The sequence below is a fragment of the Zonotrichia leucophrys genome, chromosome 3 (genome assembly GCF_028769735.1).
Source record: "Zonotrichia leucophrys gambelii isolate GWCS_2022_RI chromosome 3, RI_Zleu_2.0, whole genome shotgun sequence".
NCBI classification, from domain to species: Eukaryota; Metazoa; Chordata; class Aves; order Passeriformes; family Passerellidae; genus Zonotrichia; species Zonotrichia leucophrys.
In genome coordinates, this window is record NC_088172.1 from 17,303,141 (window position 1) to 17,321,058 (window position 17,918).

The 17,918-nt window shown below is 41.6% G+C and overlaps 1 protein-coding gene across 2 annotated transcripts; it reads right to left on the reverse strand.

Annotated features, from left to right (window-relative positions):
• Nucleotides 1-360: 360 nt before the first annotated feature.
• AKIRIN2 (akirin 2) lies at nucleotides 361-17,219 on the reverse strand. 2 transcript variants are annotated; one of them, XM_064707508.1, is made up of 5 exons: nucleotides 16,559-17,219; nucleotides 5,934-6,077; nucleotides 5,092-5,241; nucleotides 1,357-1,428; nucleotides 361-1,044 (listed from the first exon to the last, which is right to left on the reverse strand). In XM_064707508.1, the coding sequence occupies exons 1-5, from the start codon at nucleotides 16,761-16,763 to the stop codon at nucleotides 1,034-1,036; spliced, it is 582 nt and encodes a 193-aa protein (XP_064563578.1). In that variant the 5' UTR covers nucleotides 16,764-17,219; the 3' UTR covers nucleotides 361-1,033. The 2 variants fall into 2 exon arrangements, with proteins under 2 accessions (XP_064563578.1, XP_064563580.1); XM_064707510.1 differs by having other exon boundaries at nucleotides 5,092-5,226; nucleotides 16,559-16,899.
• Nucleotides 17,220-17,918: the final 699 nt, after the last annotated feature.

Below are 17,918 nucleotides of genomic sequence, written 5' to 3' on the forward strand. Positions count from 1 at the left end.
ACACTGTTCCAGCTTGCAGTACATGCACTGCTCTATCTCACAAACAGATTTCCTTTAATGTGTCACTGAAATCTGAAGGAAGGCAAGTGCAGCTGCTGTTTGAGTCAGCTGCAGCAAGTTACATCACCACTTTTGTGTCCCTTCTGTACCAAACAAACTTCCTCAACACGAAACACTACAGCTGATGTAAGAAAGATTTCTGTCTCTGAAGAATGACCTGAGATTTTAATCCACCTCCTTCTCCTGATCTAAAACTGACCCACCCACTATTGCTAGTAAATAAAATTTTCATTTAAACACTCAGATTTAAGTTTATTCATACACAGCAAAAGTTCCACCTGCATATTAAAAACAAACAGATTAGAAGTAAATGTTTTATTCTTCCAACTAAATTCCAGTACTACAAGGGCAGTAAAACAATGATACACTGAAAAATTGCAGCAATAAACATTTGTTAAAGACTGATAGAATAAATAAAAACTACAAAAATGAGAAATCATATAAACCCATTCTTAACCCCCAAAAAAGTCATGGAATACAGAAATGCCCTCCTTCACTATTTCACAGGCAGTACTGTGGGCTATTTGCTTAAAATTGTCCTGGGATTACATTCTAACTTAACTGTGATTACAGCTCTGTTGTAGTGCACAGTTATGAAAACCACACTAACTTCAGTCAGAAGTGTCATTCTACATTTTTATTTACACAACCAGTGAAGGGCAACTTCTAGAACACCAGCTTTAATCCTTTACTTTTTCAAACTTATTAACATAAGAAGCCAAATCGTAATGATACAGCAAATGAGGCCACTGGTATTATTACAGGTAGCAAAGGTCCACATCCAGGTGGTACTGACATCAGGGAGCACTCCAAAACCAGTTGCTGCATAAGAGTGGTTGCCACTGACAAAAGCTTGAAATAACCTGTGTTCACAGGGGGGAAAAAATATGGCATTGCTGCAAGTCTTTACTGGGACAGCTTGCAACAATAAAACAGGGTGTATAGGGCAGCCCACATATGCAGAAAGTGTGATTCATGAAACATCTGCAAAGAGAAAAAAAAAGAAGAGTTAATGACAGCACTAACAAGTATCAGCTCTGTGCAAATCTTCTATGGTAGTATCAAAACTGGTTTCAAAACTAAACTCCAGCATGCTATGGGAAACCAGGTCTAGATGTTTTAAACACAGGCTGCATTTTCTCTCGCACCTCCCTTTCAATCTCAATACTCCATATTCTCAGTTTTGAATATTTTACCTTGGGGCCTAGCAGCTTAACAGCAAACAATGGCCATGTAAATTATTGAACACTTGGTAATTCAATGCTGCTCCAGGGACCAGAAGAAAGAGATACTCACAACTGGCAGGCTGTTCTCCATATCGTCGCATGATCTGATCATGCGTGAACTTCACAAATGCGTCATATTGTTCTGCAAGGATGGAACATTGCAAGGATGAGGATTACATTTAAATCCAGCACAAAAATACTCAGGGCTAATTTTTATACACAGAAATCATACAAGTTAAACACACCCCAAAACTAGCAGTAGTTTTAAATAACTTAATACAGTTCATAGCTGCCATTTCTTTTTTTATCCTCCAGAACAATTAAGCTAATGTCCCCTTAATTAAAAGACTCTCCCATACAAACTTCTGTAAATGAAAAAGATGGCAGTAAACTCAGAGAATTATGCTGCATGTAACAAAGATCTCAATATACCTCACACTTGCTAAGTATCACACACTGTATTTTGAAGAAACGAAGTGTGCCCATTTTACAGATCCATAATGGGGGCAGAGTAGAAAACAAGGCATAAAGGTCAGTACTAGGGTTGGAAACATAATTTGTCTGCTTCTACCACTACCAGATATAAGAAAATAATTTAATGAAATGGAAACACAAAAGTACAGGAAAGGGATTTGCTACAGAGTTAGAAATTGTATTTGCTGACTGCCAGAAAATCAAAAGCAAACAAGAAACTAAAAGGATGAAATAAATGCTAAGTGACTAACTTTTGAGTAATTCTAATCACAGAAGCAGCTGCTATGGGAGACATACAGTTGACTGTGGATTGCATGAAAACAGTAACTGTGTTATCTGAAATGAAATTTTTATATGAAACATACTTGGCTTTGAACTAAGCACTGTTTGAACTGTTATCTCCCAGAAAGTTTATTCTTTCTATACACACATCCATACAAATACATTTGCAATATTTTATTCAGTTTTAATACTGCACTCATCAGCAGGATATCACCTTTCAGAATTAGGAAATTGAACAAGGAGAGTAATATCTACCAGATGCCGCTCCTCTCCATTCCCCTTCCTCCCTTGTGGAAAAATACATGTGCAGCAATGTGGGGTGTTCTGAGAAAAGGGCAAGGTCAAAGAAGGCAATCTTCAACCAAAAATGCAGTTAGATTTGTAGTGGTTCCTAGTCCCACAGGTTTGCCCCAATAAAGTCCCATCCTCTTGCAGGGATGAGCTTCACCTTTGAAGTAAACAGGGTGTCAGTAACCAGCAAGCAGTGCAGCAGCAGCCCCAAAGGTGGAAGCACATTCATTCATCCCTGCCCAAGGGCCTGCAGTCACAGCAGCCTGAGCTCAGCTCCCCCCTGCCCACAGGCAGCACCTGCTCCACTGCACTTCTGACCAGCAGCTCTGCAGCAGCCATGTGACTTCAGCCAAACAACAAAATAACACAAAGAGCACACTGAAGGATCCAGTGCACTGAAACCCTTTCAAAAAGTAACACCAACTACAACTTTTCCCAGAAGTATGCATTAAAGGCCAAAATCAAACTTGCAAATTAAAGTGGAAGTCAGCATACACAGCTGCTTTGTAACATTATCTTAGTTAGAACTAGGGCTTTGCAATTTTTTTAAAAATCCGATTAGAAAAGCCCCGTTCTTGTGACAGTCAGATTGAGAAGTTAAGCAATCCAAAGGTAGGAGCAGCCTACAGTTAACTTGAGAATATAAGTGAACACTGCACAAATACTTACATCACTGTATCATATACATCCTAACTATTTTAAGTCAGGTGGCTAAATGACACGAACATAAATACAATTAAACTACTATAAAAGGCTGTTCTTCAGAAATTCTTTAAAACCTTTCAAGCTAGTGTTTTGCTAAGGCTCTTGCAAAACCAAGTTTTCGCTAACACAGCAGCTTCAGGTAACAGAGGCAGGAAGAGAAATCAGGGCATTACAGTGATCTGAGTTTTCCATTTACCGAACTTTTATTCTGCATGAAAAGCAACTCTGCTTGCAAGGAACATGGAAGAAGGAAAGAATGGGCAATATCTGGCTAACTACCTACATGACAACTGTGGTTCAGAAAATAGCCAAGATGCAAACGTTCAGTTAAGTAACTTGAGAGAAGCTATTCAACTGAGATTTATCATGGAATTTCCAGTTAATATTTCCTTTGACTTCACTTTTTAACAAGGAGTATCACCTTACTGCATGAAGTTTAGAAAAGGATATAAACATTCTGTCAGCAGACAACCATAACAACCATAACTGGCCTTCCATGAAGGGAATGTCTAAATTCTTTTGCCAGTCTTTAAATTCTCATATAACATTTAAAATGTATTACTGGCTTAATACATGTGATGCAGTAACATGATCTTCCTAATTGCTCTTTTGGTGAGCGCTATGGTAAGAACAAGTAAACCTAAATCATCTCACTAAACCACAACTCCCAGATAGAATTCATCCCCTCCCTTTCCCAAAGACAAACCCAGCAATGCTCCTTTTGGGACCAAGACAGAGCAAATGTAACAAACTTGACAGAAGGGCTTCCTGTTTGTTAAGAACTACAAGCTTGTACTCCAAAAGTGTCTAGAAGAAATGTAAATCTATTTGGTCTTCAAATGGTTATGAATCCTGCTAAATGAAATTAATTTAACAAAATACAGGAAATTACTCAATTCCTAACATACATAAATTAGGAGAAAAAGTTCTATAGAGTCCTAATTCATCAGGCTGAAGCAGGTTAAAAAGAACAACACTGGAATGGAACACCAGGCTCCAAGCAGAAGTATGGCTTTAGTTATAGTTTTAAATAGACGCAGATTTAAGAGGGACATAGAACTATTGCAATTTCTTACACAGAAATGGCAGATCAGCAGGTGCAGAACATGGGCAGGATCTCGGGTGCAGAGACAATACTATAACAAGTAACCCACGAGCCTGGTGACTTTCTGCATGTGCATGCCTGTAAAAGGTTTTATTCCCACTTGAAGAGATCTGCCAACTTTAATTCTGATGCGTTTTCAGGTGGGAAGCACAACAGCTGTAGGTATTCAAAAGCACATCTGCAGAACAGTGTGCTCAGATTTTCATTATCATCACACTAGATATTAAATTAGACTCCACATCATACTGTGAAAGCACCTACCTCTGAATGCACAAGAATTTAGGTGCTCAAATGCTAGCAAGAGGCTTAGAAGTAAAGGACCTCAAAAACTGAAGAAAGGTCATTTTACAATGCTGACATCAGCATGATCTTGATGGAAAGATAAGCTGGCATCAGGTGCCAAGAATTTCAGCTGAATTCTAAAAGAATTCAACATGGAGCATCAGAAAAACAGCTGAACTGACTCTCAAGCAGATACCAAACACTGCTGGCAGCAGTGTAATGCTAAGTACTGGGAAGAGAAAGGGAAATCTTAGGTACTGTCATCTTGCCAAATTCCAGAAAAAGGAAGTCAGTTCCCAAGCAGGAAAAAAACAAAACAAAACAAAACAGTCCTTCAAAAAGAGCTCTCTACAGGCAGTCTTTCTGAAGAAGAAGGGGAAAAAAAAGGGAAATTGTCAATTCAGACACAGTAGCAAGAGAAAGTTCTAACTGAAATAAAACTGTCTTCACTGAGTAGTAATAAATAAGAGTCATACTTTCTATCCAAAGCAGCACAGAAGGAAAAAACCTATCAAAGGGAGTAAACATCATTTTTTCTGTCATGTATGCAACCCCATTCCTTCATCAGATTAGGTCAGAAAAAAACATACACTCTATAACAAAAATAAGAGAAGTTTTAAGCTTTCAAAATCACTCTGACTTATATTATTCTGAACTGTAAGATACCTGCAAGTTTTGTGGTCAAAATTTCTTCATACTCTTCACGGATTTTCTCTTCACGTTCTTTCAGCAAACGTTCACAGATCATTCCAACTTGTCTGAGAGTAAACAGGGGCTGTTCTTTTTTCAATGGTGATGATGCTGCAGATGAAGTACCTAAGAGTAAATATTTGGGCATACCAATTTACAATTACAAGTAGACCAGAACCAGTTTTTTATAATCAGTTTTTTTCACACTTTTTACATTAAAGGAACTTTACAAAACATTTGAAGATTTTGATCCTCGTAATTACTACTGAAGCAGGACTGGATGCTCAAAAAGGAAAACATCTGCAATGCACAACACTCACAACCATCAAAACCCCAGGAACATCATGCAAACACTGTGAACACCATTTACATGGCAGCTGCCACACACAAATTTAAGCTTCTATTATATATAAAAATTATAGTATAGGATATTGGTGCCAAGACAGCTGCTCTGCAAAAGCCTATTACAGTATCAGTGACAGCAGGCAGGATGGTGCCCTGAAAACAACGCCAGGTTTTTGTCTGACCAATTTTTAAAATGCAAAGCTACCATCTTCCAGACCAACAGCACTACTGCCAACAAAAGCAGCAGTAACTAGTGGGAATGTGTCATAACACAACAGGTAATGGGGAGAACTATTTACTCAAATGGAATCTGACACAATAACAGAATAGAGCAGAATTACACACAATTTATGGCCAAAAAACAACAGTAACTGGTGACAAGGTGCCATAAACCACCAAGTAACTAGAAAAAGTTGTTTACACAAGCAGAGTCTAAGAAAACATAGGAAAATTACACAGAATTATCTGAGTACCTGGCAAAGCTGGTCCAGTGAGGAGAAATGCATGTGGCTGTGCATCAGTAGAACAACAAGGATCTGTCTGCTGGAAGCTATTTTCTAAATGTCTTCTCTTCTGCATGCGTTTGTACTCCTGTTTTATGTTGTACAGAATTTGTTCTAAAAAGAGGAAAAAAACAAAAAATCCAAAAATAATTATCTTCACCATTTTGCTTGATTTCCACTCAAACATCAGATGCTGTAGATAAATAGCAGATCATAAAGAATAGGCAGACTGTTAAAACATAACCTGCAAAAACAATGTCTTACCTAAGACATAAAACCATTAAACTAATTGAAAGAAAGGTAACCCAGGCTATTTTCACCAGGAGAACACCAGCAAAACTGTTCTTATTTGAGGTCAAGTATTGGCACCAGAGTACTGCTAACAAAAAAACCCAGCATCCTAAAATTTAGGAATGATACAATGTGCATAGATAAAAATTTGTCAATAAAACTTATACTTGTATTAATTACCTTTGCTTCATATACTTAATCTTTCATTTAATCTTTCATTTCTGCACAGCATTTATCACTCATAGAATTAAGAGTAACAAGACACTCAAGAACAAAACAGCCACGTGACATGCCATTCCTCTCTGCAGGCTGTCCTACAGGCAGCACACTGAAGAGGAAAACACCATTTAGACAACATGCATTAAGCATCTACTGCTTAAAATATGAGAGTTGGAAACTGACAGGAAAAATACAAAAGCCTTTCACAACATTTTTGACAGTCTCAAATTTATCCAAATAAAATACAGGGGATGGATCAACAGCCTCTTTCAAAGGAGTATGGCAATATGTAGTGCAGCTTTTAATTGCAATGAATGAAGTACAGCAAGTTTTTAAATAATCTCATCTCCACTGTAGAATCATAAGGGAAAAACTAATCCTTGTAACAGAACTACCAATCCTGTGTGCCTTCTCTCTGAAATTCCACATACCAAATGGCTCTCAGGTGCATCAGTGGCATAATTGCATATCATCTAGCAATGTAAAATACTCAAGAAAAAAAAGGAAATTTTCTATTTTTTATATTCTTCCTATAAAGAAATTTCCACAGATTCTCATCCTTTATGAGAACTCTTAAATGCTCAAATGCTTCAAGAAAAAAATACCTGCACAACTGGCTTCCAATGACACTTCTAGACTTTTTGGCAAGGACAACTTCCCAAAACTCAGGTACATATAAATTCAAAGGATCACGTCAGAGTTACAAAGGACTCCACTCAGACCCTTCCTACTTCTGTCACATTTTGCCAATACAATACCATGAAAACTTAAACCAAATTTCGTGTTTGTAATCCATGTGCTGCTGAGGTTCCATATCTGAACATTTCTGGTAAGGAACCATGTGATGCAGGTACCTTCAGCCACCACCTTCTTCAGTCAGTGACTGAAGCCTCTGCTACACCAAGTGGAAGCAAACACAATTCTCAGTTCAGTTGTTTAAATACTGTCATATTCAATTCCATGAGTCAGTCTAGAGACTTCCAATTTACAAAAACAGAGAAAACTGTTTTGAGTCAACAGAAGTGTGTGTCAGCAAAGGAGCTTCTTGGATAATGTCCACTGATTAAGGACTTGATACCTTTTCAATCCCAAGCCTGCAGCTGTAAAATTTTCAACTCTCCAATGGGAGGTCAGTAATATGGTTCAAAGAAGCAGCAAATGCAGAAGAGAGTAATAAAACAGTAATAAAAAAGCACAGCAGGTAAATTAAGAGAAGAAACCACAAGAAAGTGGTGCAGGGGGATGGAGGATTCATACTTTCTGTAGGACAAGATACAAACACTCTTGTGTAAAGTACCAAAGTAAATAAATAATCTTAAACCAAGATGCAGCCAGGCTTCCAAAATGAAACAGAATCCCATGCAGAGGTGATCATGTGCACACAGACACCACTCAGAGAGTGGCCTAACAATATTGTACCCAATGGCATTATGGTGGCACAACAACACTTCTCCTCAGAATCAAGAGCTGCTCTGGCTCCAGTGATACTGCATAATTCTGAATGGGAACCCAATTAGCTCCTGTCATCATCTGTCCTAAAGCATGTTCACACTGTGACAAACATGACTGCACATATTCACACTGCATCTGTATTAACTGAAGAACATCAGACCATGACCATGCTTCACTATGAATACTTGGTCCTGGCCATACTTTCTGAACTCCATGTGAACTGCAAAAAAATTAGCCAAATTTCAGGTGTAACAACTTAAATAAAACTATTTTCTACACTTCTCCTTTCATATATTTGCAGAAACATTCTCAAACCACATTAACCACCAAAATCATTAAGGACAAAAAAAGTAAACAGATTCTGGTCAACTGATGAAACTGCAAGAGTTAAATCAATAATCATATGCTATGTCTCCCTCAGTCCTAACAAAACCTAGAATTTAAACAAGGAATAACTTAGAGAAAATGTTAACATACCAGCCAGGATAGAAGGAGGAAAAGCAAGGGGGGAAGCAGGGAGAGGAGGCAGAGAAATCAGGTGTGGACTTTGGGACAGAAAATCAAGATTTGTGCACCAAAGATACATTACTCTATTCTGAATTATACTGAATTGTGGACAAGAAGTCTCAATGATATTACAGCAATTTCATCTACTTCTAATTTGGCAACACTTTTTAAATTACCACCTTCAAATCTTGCTGTGAAAATCAAAAATCTCAAGAAACACTACTGACGTATCCAGGAGATCCCCGTCCTGACAAAATCACTTTAACAGCTGGCATTACTATGACTTCAGCTGAAGGTATAGAACTAAGCAAAGTTAAAGAGAAAGGACTATTTAAACATGACACTGACTACAGTGCAAGGAGGAGAAAAAAAGCCTGAAATGTTAAGCACTGACTGAACACTTGCCAAGCATGCCCATAACCTGGGTTGGAAAATGGGATTCCTCCATTCAGACTAACGTAGAAGATTTAAGGCACGGCTGCTCAGCACAGAGAACTGGACTGCAAGGCATTCTCAGTACCTTGCTGAGAGCAGGAACGAGACTGACTCTTCTCACACTTCCCATATCCACCTCTTATAAAAGGGAGAACAACAGCCAAGAAATGCAAGTTTAACATAGCACCAAACTTTCAATGACATCTCACATGCTTCAAATAAAGCAGGCACATTTTTATATCAGCAAAGACTAAGCAGACATTCTTATTAACTTACAGTAGCATAAAATCTTAGACTTAAAACTATTTCACTGTGAAGTGAAATGTAAGCCTGCAAATATTTATGACTCATTTTAAATGAAAATCTGAATGCCAAATTAAAATAATTTAATACAGTAAGAAACTGCTTAAATGCACCAAGTTACTTCTCCCATTTACTGTTCTGTTTTGTAATTCCACACAAATATATTAACAACATTTTTATAGCATCTCAGCACTTGCAGGAAGCCATGAAATATTAAGGTAGTGCAAACCAGAAAACTTCTGAACACCACCTAACAGCAGACATCCAACTGTAAAGAATTTTAAAACTGACCCAGTTAAACAAAGCTTAGAATCAGTAGATCCAACCTACTTTTGCTTCCAGAAAACCTTCCTGCTTTTTCAAGTTCAGTTTTTCAACTTCTCCAATTAGTTCTGACTGTTCTCTCTGCAGTGCACAACTGACTTAAAATGTGCACTGAACTGGTGTCAAATAGCAGTTTTTTATGTGCCTCAGTGTGGAGGCCCAAATTGTCCTTTAAAAAATGACATGCATTTTAATTAGCAGATTATTTTATATGTAAAAAATTAGAATCTGAAAGTACACTCATTAAAGAAAATCTATCATCTTCTTTAGGACTATAAATTTTAAGTGAGAACTTGCATCACGTATATCACAACTTATTAGATATTTTTAACAGAAGCTTTCATCCATCTTGAACATACACTGAAGTTCAAATCAGATATTGTACATTCAAATACATCCTACATTTGTACAATAATATTGTACAAATCATTTCAGACAATGATTTGATCTGAGATTACAAAAGGAATATATTTAATATGATGAAACACACATCATTGTGGCCTCTCCTCAGTTTCTCCATAATCTCAGTGTGCCCCCTGTGCTCAGTGTTTTTTACTGGTTAGAGAAGCCTCTGAAAGCACAGAGCTATTGAACAGGAAACACCAGGCACAGGTGCTCTCAGTGAAACCAGACTTGCCAATATGCTGTAGCAGCAAGAAAAAGCCACACTGCTAAGACACAGAAATGAATTAGTACTTCATAAATAGCATTTCAAATTCAACATCACTATCAATCTCTACCAGTTACACAATAATCTGTTTTATGCCCCCCTGCTCTTTCAGGTTGAAGGCTAAGATCAAGAACGACAAATGAAAACTGCTATCGCCTCACCTATCGCCTCACCATGACCACCGAAGGCATCAGGGATTCAGTCAAATATACCCAAATATCATGAAATACATGGATACTCTTCTTTGTTTTTTTCTTGCTGTGTACTGAGAGCATAAAGTTGAGTACACAGGTACTTTAAATTCTGCATTAAGATCTTTCAGAACTTGAGATGCCATTCGCAGAACAAAGATTTCCAAATGAAGAGAGGATGAAATATGAACAGGGTAAATTAGACTTCAAGTTTGACATCTGAAATATAATTGTCACACTAATGGATTGCAAAGCCAAATATTCACTTCCAAGGAGTGATGTAGTCTTCCTACTTTCTTTAATTCATGATAAGAAGTCAAGTTAATATTTTTCAAAATTCTGCCATCTAATTATTTCACCCTGACCTGTAATTATCTAGAAATTATGTACAAAGCAAATGGCAGTTCAACTTAGAAAGTTTAAAAGGCAAACAATTATTTTCTTCATTTTAATAACTGCTTATCAAATATGAAGGTGCTGGTTGTTTCACCTGAAGGACTTTCTTCTTTGGGCTTGATTTTAAGCTATCAATTTCACATCACAGTTCCTGACTTCTCTCATTTAACTAAAGGAAAATTCAGCAAAACACACAGGAAGGTGACTCAGTGTGCTGCAATCAGAGTAGCAGTCTTCCAGGCCTGAAATGGAACCTTTAGCTCAGGTTTCAGTTGGCAATGTCACCATTCAACATATGCATTCAAACTTGAACCATGCCTGAGATTTCTTCCAAGTAATCAATCAAAGCTATCCTGATGTCAGTGGCATACATCTCTAGGGATTTCAGCTTCTGTTAAAGCAAAACTGCTCCACCATCCTGGTTCAAATGAACATATAACATTTCCATTAGGCCTTCAACCTTATTCAACACCTAGTTGATGTTGCCTACATTCCTACTTTTGGTCACACTACCACACTACTGACATACAATGTTAATTTTAAGATGCCAGATTCCCCTAACGGCAGCACTGCAGCAGAGCAATGGATAAAGGAACTCCTCAGGGTATTTTTCTACTTAACCAGAGAACCCTGGCAGAGACAGAAATTAAAACAACCCAAATATCCTTCTTACTCTCCTGCTTTAGTCTCAGAAGTCAACCACTCCAGCCATGTTTCTCAAACAGGCACGTTAAGAGGTCAGTAACAGGATGTACACTTTTGGAAAGCATGCTCCCCCTCACAGGAGCCTGCCCTAGGCAGAGAGAAAACACTGATAACGGGTACATGCTGGCACCTCACAGCTCCAGAAGGGACAGAAGCAGCTTGCCACACACTGGGCACAGAGCAGGCCACCTCAGGAGATTCAGTGACTCCAGGTTTCAGGCTGACAAAAATTCTGGTTCTCCCACAAGCTGGATGCTCACATATGCATTAGCTCATTCTGCAAATGTATTATTTCAGGAAGTCCCAGTTCTACTGATCAAGGGATTGAGGAATGAAAAATAAATCAAGCAATGCAAAATGTATTAGACACAGCAATTACATCTTTCCCTTCACATAAAAAATTGTCACACTGCATTTATCAGACTTGCCATTGAAACAAAAAAAGGGCTTCAACATTTTATGACATCTACAACCAAGGCTCTTAAACATTTATAGTCACCACAGGCATCTATACAGAAATTTCTCATAAATTAAGTTATGTAGGCCAGATGCAGCCATTACATGACTTCTTTAAGGGGTGGGAATGTTTTGGTTTTTAAAATCCTAATGATTTCTGCAATACTGGAGCGCAATGAGAAACTTGGCATTTCACCGAGACAATTTAGGAATAAATACACATGTGGATAAGTTAACAAAACAGAAATTAAGCAGAAAGAGATGCAGCACTACTAATATGTCACATTCCAAAGCCACTGGATCTGTTCATTCAAAAGCCAAACCTATGCCTGGCCATTGCCTGACAAGTTTCAGACAGAAGTAGTTCAGTTTGCTCAAGAGGGCAACCCAAAGGTCGTAGGAGGACAGCCCACGGGAAGACGAACAGTTCCTCCTATCCAAAAAGGTCAAAGACATTTTCTAGCATTAACTTTGAAAAACTGTGTCAATTACATCAATCGCTTTCCAGACTTTTCTGTGAAAGAAAAAGGACATTCTAAAGGCAAATTTATCTACCTTCTATTTGTAAAGAGTCCCTCACAGGAGGCCTGTTCTCAACAGCTCCGCCCACTCTGGGTTTTAGTCTGCAACATTAGTTAGTTGCTGGGGAAGTGTTGAAGCAGATGAATATTTCAGATGGAGGAAAAATTGCATGTGCTCAAGTCGGTGGACTTTCAAATGATTTCATCCTTTCTGACTGCATAGAAGTCTTTCAAGTTTACCTCTGGTTTTGGATGAAGTGTGGAAAAAAAACTTGCTATCTCAGTCTGTCTTCAGTGTTTCTATGTACCAGGAATTAGGATATTTACATCCTCAAGATCAACATTATTTCTCCCTTGTCCCCCCAGTTTCTTTCAACTGTATTTCCCACTGTAGCTTCAACCTCAGAAATGTCCAAACATGCAGGTTTTCAACAACTAACCTGCCTATGAATTTAAAAAAATTAAGTGCAGTTTTTTCTTTTTTTTTTCCCCACTCCCAAACAATCTTTCATCCAGGTAAAACTGCAAACAATGGTTCCAAAAACCCAACAGAGAACATAGAAATAATACTGCCAATGTTTTCTCCTTTCACCCTTAAATTCATTTAACAGCTCTGAAACAGAAAAGCATCCTCTGGACTTCAGAGGAAACCCAACAAGTGCATCCATAACACATAGGCAGCATCCAGACCCAGGTGCAGTTATTCTGATTACACAAAACAGTCTCATTTATAGCTAGAACTTACATGAAACTAAAACTCATCTCTGGTATTCAAGCAGTAGAAAAATATTAAAGAGCAGCCACTCTTTCAAAACTAAACCAGTTTTACACCAGGCAGGTATGTTCTGCACTGCTTATAGTGAACACAGTTTTAAAAAACATCATTCTGCATGCAAATAATGCTACTCAAAAATTAGCAAATGTACTCATGAGTATGGCTCAAGCCAGTAAGCACAATTCCACAGAAAGTACAGATTGCAAAGCCACAATTACAGTTTGGCTGCCAAATTCACCGAGAAACTGGAAGTGACCTAACAGCTGTTCAAATAACCACAAAATATTAAAACACTCTTGTGAGAGATAAATTTCATCTTGAATAAGCCTATCCTCTCTCCAGCAGACATTGGTTATTTGTCTATGACCACTCTATACAGACAGCTGCTTTCTCATCTGACTACCACACTGTATTCTCAGTTCCTCACACACCCCTCCATCCATCTGTAACATTCTACTTCCAGATAATTCATTTATGAAATGAGGAACGATGTGGTAAGAAGTCCTGGTGCTGATATGGTCTCCACTGTGTGAAGTTAAAACATTATCAGGTCAGAGTATCAGATAGAAGAAAAATGTTTAAGCATGAACTTAAAGTCTAAGCATCAGGTCCTTTATATCCGGAGTTCTGGCTTCATATGAACGTTCATTTTCATTACACAAAATTCAGACAGACACTTTTTAAGTGCTGGAAATCTTGGATTACAGTAACAGGCTGAGAAAAGCCTAAATCTAGTCAACTGAATTCTGGCTGTTATTAATAAATTTCCCAACACAAAAACTAACATGGAATGTTGACTTGGTAACACTTTTTAAATTGGACTGGAATTCTTTCCACACATACAGCAAGATTTATCCGACCCTAATGCAGACATCTGCATCAGAAATGGTCATGGGAACTCATTTCAGAGTTAATGGAAAGCAATACATATTTCTGCAGCACACTAGGCCTCAACCTAAGTCAGAGCTCTAGAATAAACCATCTGATTTTTCCAAGTGGCTACCAGGAAAAATGCTAACTATTAGTTCACAGGTACATTTACAGAATTAGATGAATCACAGACATCCTTTCAACAGGCCTCTAAAATTATGAGCGCTTTTTTCCTTAGTGAGGGCTGAAATGAAATATATACAATATATAGTTGATAGTACCACCAAATTCAACTGAAATTTAAAGCTAAGCAAGCTGATTAACAGATGCATTTATACCAGCACAGTATAAAGATTTTTTTTTTCTTAACGGAAACCACAGAGGGAGCTTTTAAGCAAAACCCATGTAAACGTGCACAACTTATAAATGCTTCACGTTTTGCTTAGGAGTATTCAAGTGCTGTAGGAGACATTTTGATTTACTGCCATTCACTCTTCATTATATTAAACACATTTTTTATACATAAAATAACCCTTGTCTGTACACCAATCACCTTTTCACATGGATTACCACCTGCACCTCTGATTTTCTCAGGAGACAAAGAGGCCTGTATTTGCTCAATTTCAGTAACATTTCACTTTTTAAGCCCTCCAGAATGGTTAGAGTGGAAGCTTAGGTATTACCTCAAAAACTGCTCTAGGTTGTCTCTTCTGAAAATTTTATTGATTTGCCTCCTTTCAGCAATACATATTTACTAGCCAGACAATATTTATATCAAATATTCATAACCTAAGCTCTCCAAACCCCAAAGAAATCAAAAGAAAACACTGCAAAGAAGCAATACTTATCCTCTAAAATAATTAAATTAGGTCTGATTTTAAATATCTATTTCAAAGTACATGCAATGCCTCGCTGTACCAGGGAGTGCCATCCATCACAACTCTCATCCCAGACCGCTGACTCATTCAAGATCCTTTCCTAGAGGTTCAAAAAAATATCAAGCACTGATGCCAAGTTTTACTCTGTATGCCCTCTATATTTCCTCATAGCAATTTTTTATTATATGAGTAAAAGCGCTAAAAAAATGCATTGTAGGGTACCGTTTTACGAACTAAGAATATTGAAACAAGGCACTGTCCTACGTGTAGATGGCAATTGGAGCATTAAAACTTAGTGCTTGGTAACCTAGAGCTAACTCGTGTTATAAAAGGGAGTACCCAACACAACAGCGGAAGGAATTCTGCTGCAACAACTGCAGAGGGTTTTTTTTCCCCTGCACACAAAGGACACGGGCACATCCGTACCTCGGCGCTATGGCCGAGCTGCACCGTCCCTGAGAGCAGCGGTGGGAGCTGCCCGCTGGAATAAGCACGGCGCGGGCCAACCAGTCCTTGGTGCCCGACCAAGATTCGCTCCTTTCTTCTCTCGCTACTCGCTGCTAAAAAGAACTCGGTTGATTTTTAATTGACAACCATTACACAAGCAGACCTCGAGCTTCTAGGGCCGCCGGTTGACTCATCTCTCGCACCTTTAAAAATGTGAAAGGGTTTCGGTCTTGCCCTGCGTCTCCCAGACGAGAGCAGGAGACCGCCCGATCCCATTTTATCTGCCCTAAAGGCAATTCTCACCCTTGCACACAACCGCTTTTAACGCTCGGGTTTCCTAGGGAACTTTTAAGGATACCACAGAATGGGTTACCCGGGACGATAGCCCGTATTAAGGAGCTGGGAAGTGGGATTACCCCTTTGTTTTATTCGCTTTTGCCTTTTCCCACTGGCGTTTTGCGGGTGATGGATGACAGGCCGGCCTCCCCGCCCTGCCCCCCTCGCCCTCCCCCGATGTCTGAGCAGCGGGAGGAGGTGCCGCCGCCTCGACCCACCGATAATGGCTGCGAGGAAGGGATCCGTGGGGCCCCGCCGACTCCCGACCCCAGCCCCACCTCGGTCGCACCCCCTGTCCCCGCCGCCCCCAGCATTTCCGGAGCCCGACTCGCCCCTGCGGCTCTCCTTGCCACATCCAAGCTCCCGTGGTACAAGGAGGAAAAAAAAAAAAAAAAAAAACCGGCCTCCTCCTTTCCTAGGATCGAGCTTTCCCCCAACAGCACCCCCATCCCCCACGCCGCTCGGGTGCCTTTCTCCAGTCTCATCTCACCCCCCGCCTTCACCGACCCCTTTCCTATGGCCACCCGCCCGCATCGGCTCAACCCGCCCCCCCTTCTTCCTCCCCGTCCCTCCTCCTCCTCCCCCTCCTCTCCTGCTGCAAACGGCCATTTCTATTGTGTCTCTCGGTGCCAAGCCGAGCAGGGATCGCCCCGGCCGCTGCCAGCCGCACAGCCCGGCAGAAAATGGCTGGAGGGGGACGCCAGACCCACCCAACCCCCCCTTCTTCCTCCTCCCCACTTCCCGGCCGCCTTCCCGGCCCCCTCCCCGCCGAACTGCCCCGGGGGGGCTGCCGGGCGCAAGGAGTGCCGCGTCCCTCACCTGTGGTGAGCCGGGACGACACCTCTCCGAAGGGCGAGGGCTCCATGCGCAGGTATTTCTGCGGGGAGGAGGCAGCGGCGGCGAAGGAGGAGGAGGCGGCTGAGGCCGGGGCTGACAATGGCGCACATCGCCTTCGCTTCGGGGACGCCGGGCTCAGCAGCGGGTCGAAATCCAGAGTCCTTTTCAAAGTGGCGCCGCAAGCCATGGCGCGGAGCGGCCAAGGGGGCTCGGAGCGAGGGGCAGCGGTGGAGACAGCAGCAGCCGGCCCTGCCCAGAGGCGTCTTCCCCGCTGTCTGGAGTGGGCTGGGGGGGAGGGAAGGGAAAGGAGGGGGCGGCTGCGTCAGGGCCGCCTCCGCCGCCTCCCCGCCGGCCTCTCTCTAGGGAGCGGCCCCGGCAGCGGCAGCAGCAACCCCGGTTCAGTCCAGCTGGATCTCCGCTCTCCTCGCCCGCTCCGCCCTGCCCGGCCGGGACAAATTCCGCCCGCGGCCGGTGGCGGGACACGAGCAGTGCCGAGAGACGCGGTGCTGGTCCCAGGTGCGCGGTGCGGGGCGGCCGATGCGGGGCGATGGCGATGGAAGGGCCCGGGCGGCGGCGATGGCGGCGGCGATGGCGCTCCCGGCCGTAACCCCCGCACCAGCAATATGGCGTCAACAACAACGCCGCCGGTTCAAACGCCGGCCCCCCCCGCCGCAGAGGCTCACGGGACTCGTGGTTTCCCCGCCCTGCCCCACGCCACTCAAATGCAGGATGGCCACTGGGGAGCTGGGACTACAGCTCCCGGCGTGCACTGCGCCAGCAGGGTAGGCTTCCGGGGTCTGGTTTAAATCCCCCTTGGGAGGGTTCGGGCTGGGGTGTGGATGGGGGTGCGGCGGGACCCTGGGAAGGACCGGTCGGTCCCCTTGGGACGCGGGGGCACAAAAGGGGCGATGGGTCTGTCCTGCCTCCTGTTAGCGCAGGTGGCGGGCGGCCCGGGCGGCGGATGTACGTCCGCGTGGCGCTTGTCTGCATGTGAAATCGGGGGCAAAGTGCGCTTAGTGGCCTCCATGGTGAGGGCAGAGCAGGGAGCGTGCGGGAGTCCGAGGTGGCACCTAAGGACACGCACGGAAAGGCCTCACGATGTCGGGATCTGTGTCACGGCGTAACCGAGTGGTTTCCTTGCAGTTGCATAAAGCACATTCTTGCTTAAGGAGGGTGGTGAGGGAAGAGGTTCAAAGAACTATAAAGCTGCTGCTGGGAAGAGCATAGCTCTTTTCCTGTGCAGCTTCCTGATTGAAACAAACTGTGTTACAGGTCACCACAGTGGGAAAGCTAACAGAAGTTTATAACTCCCAAAATATATGTAACTTCTCTGTTTTCTGTG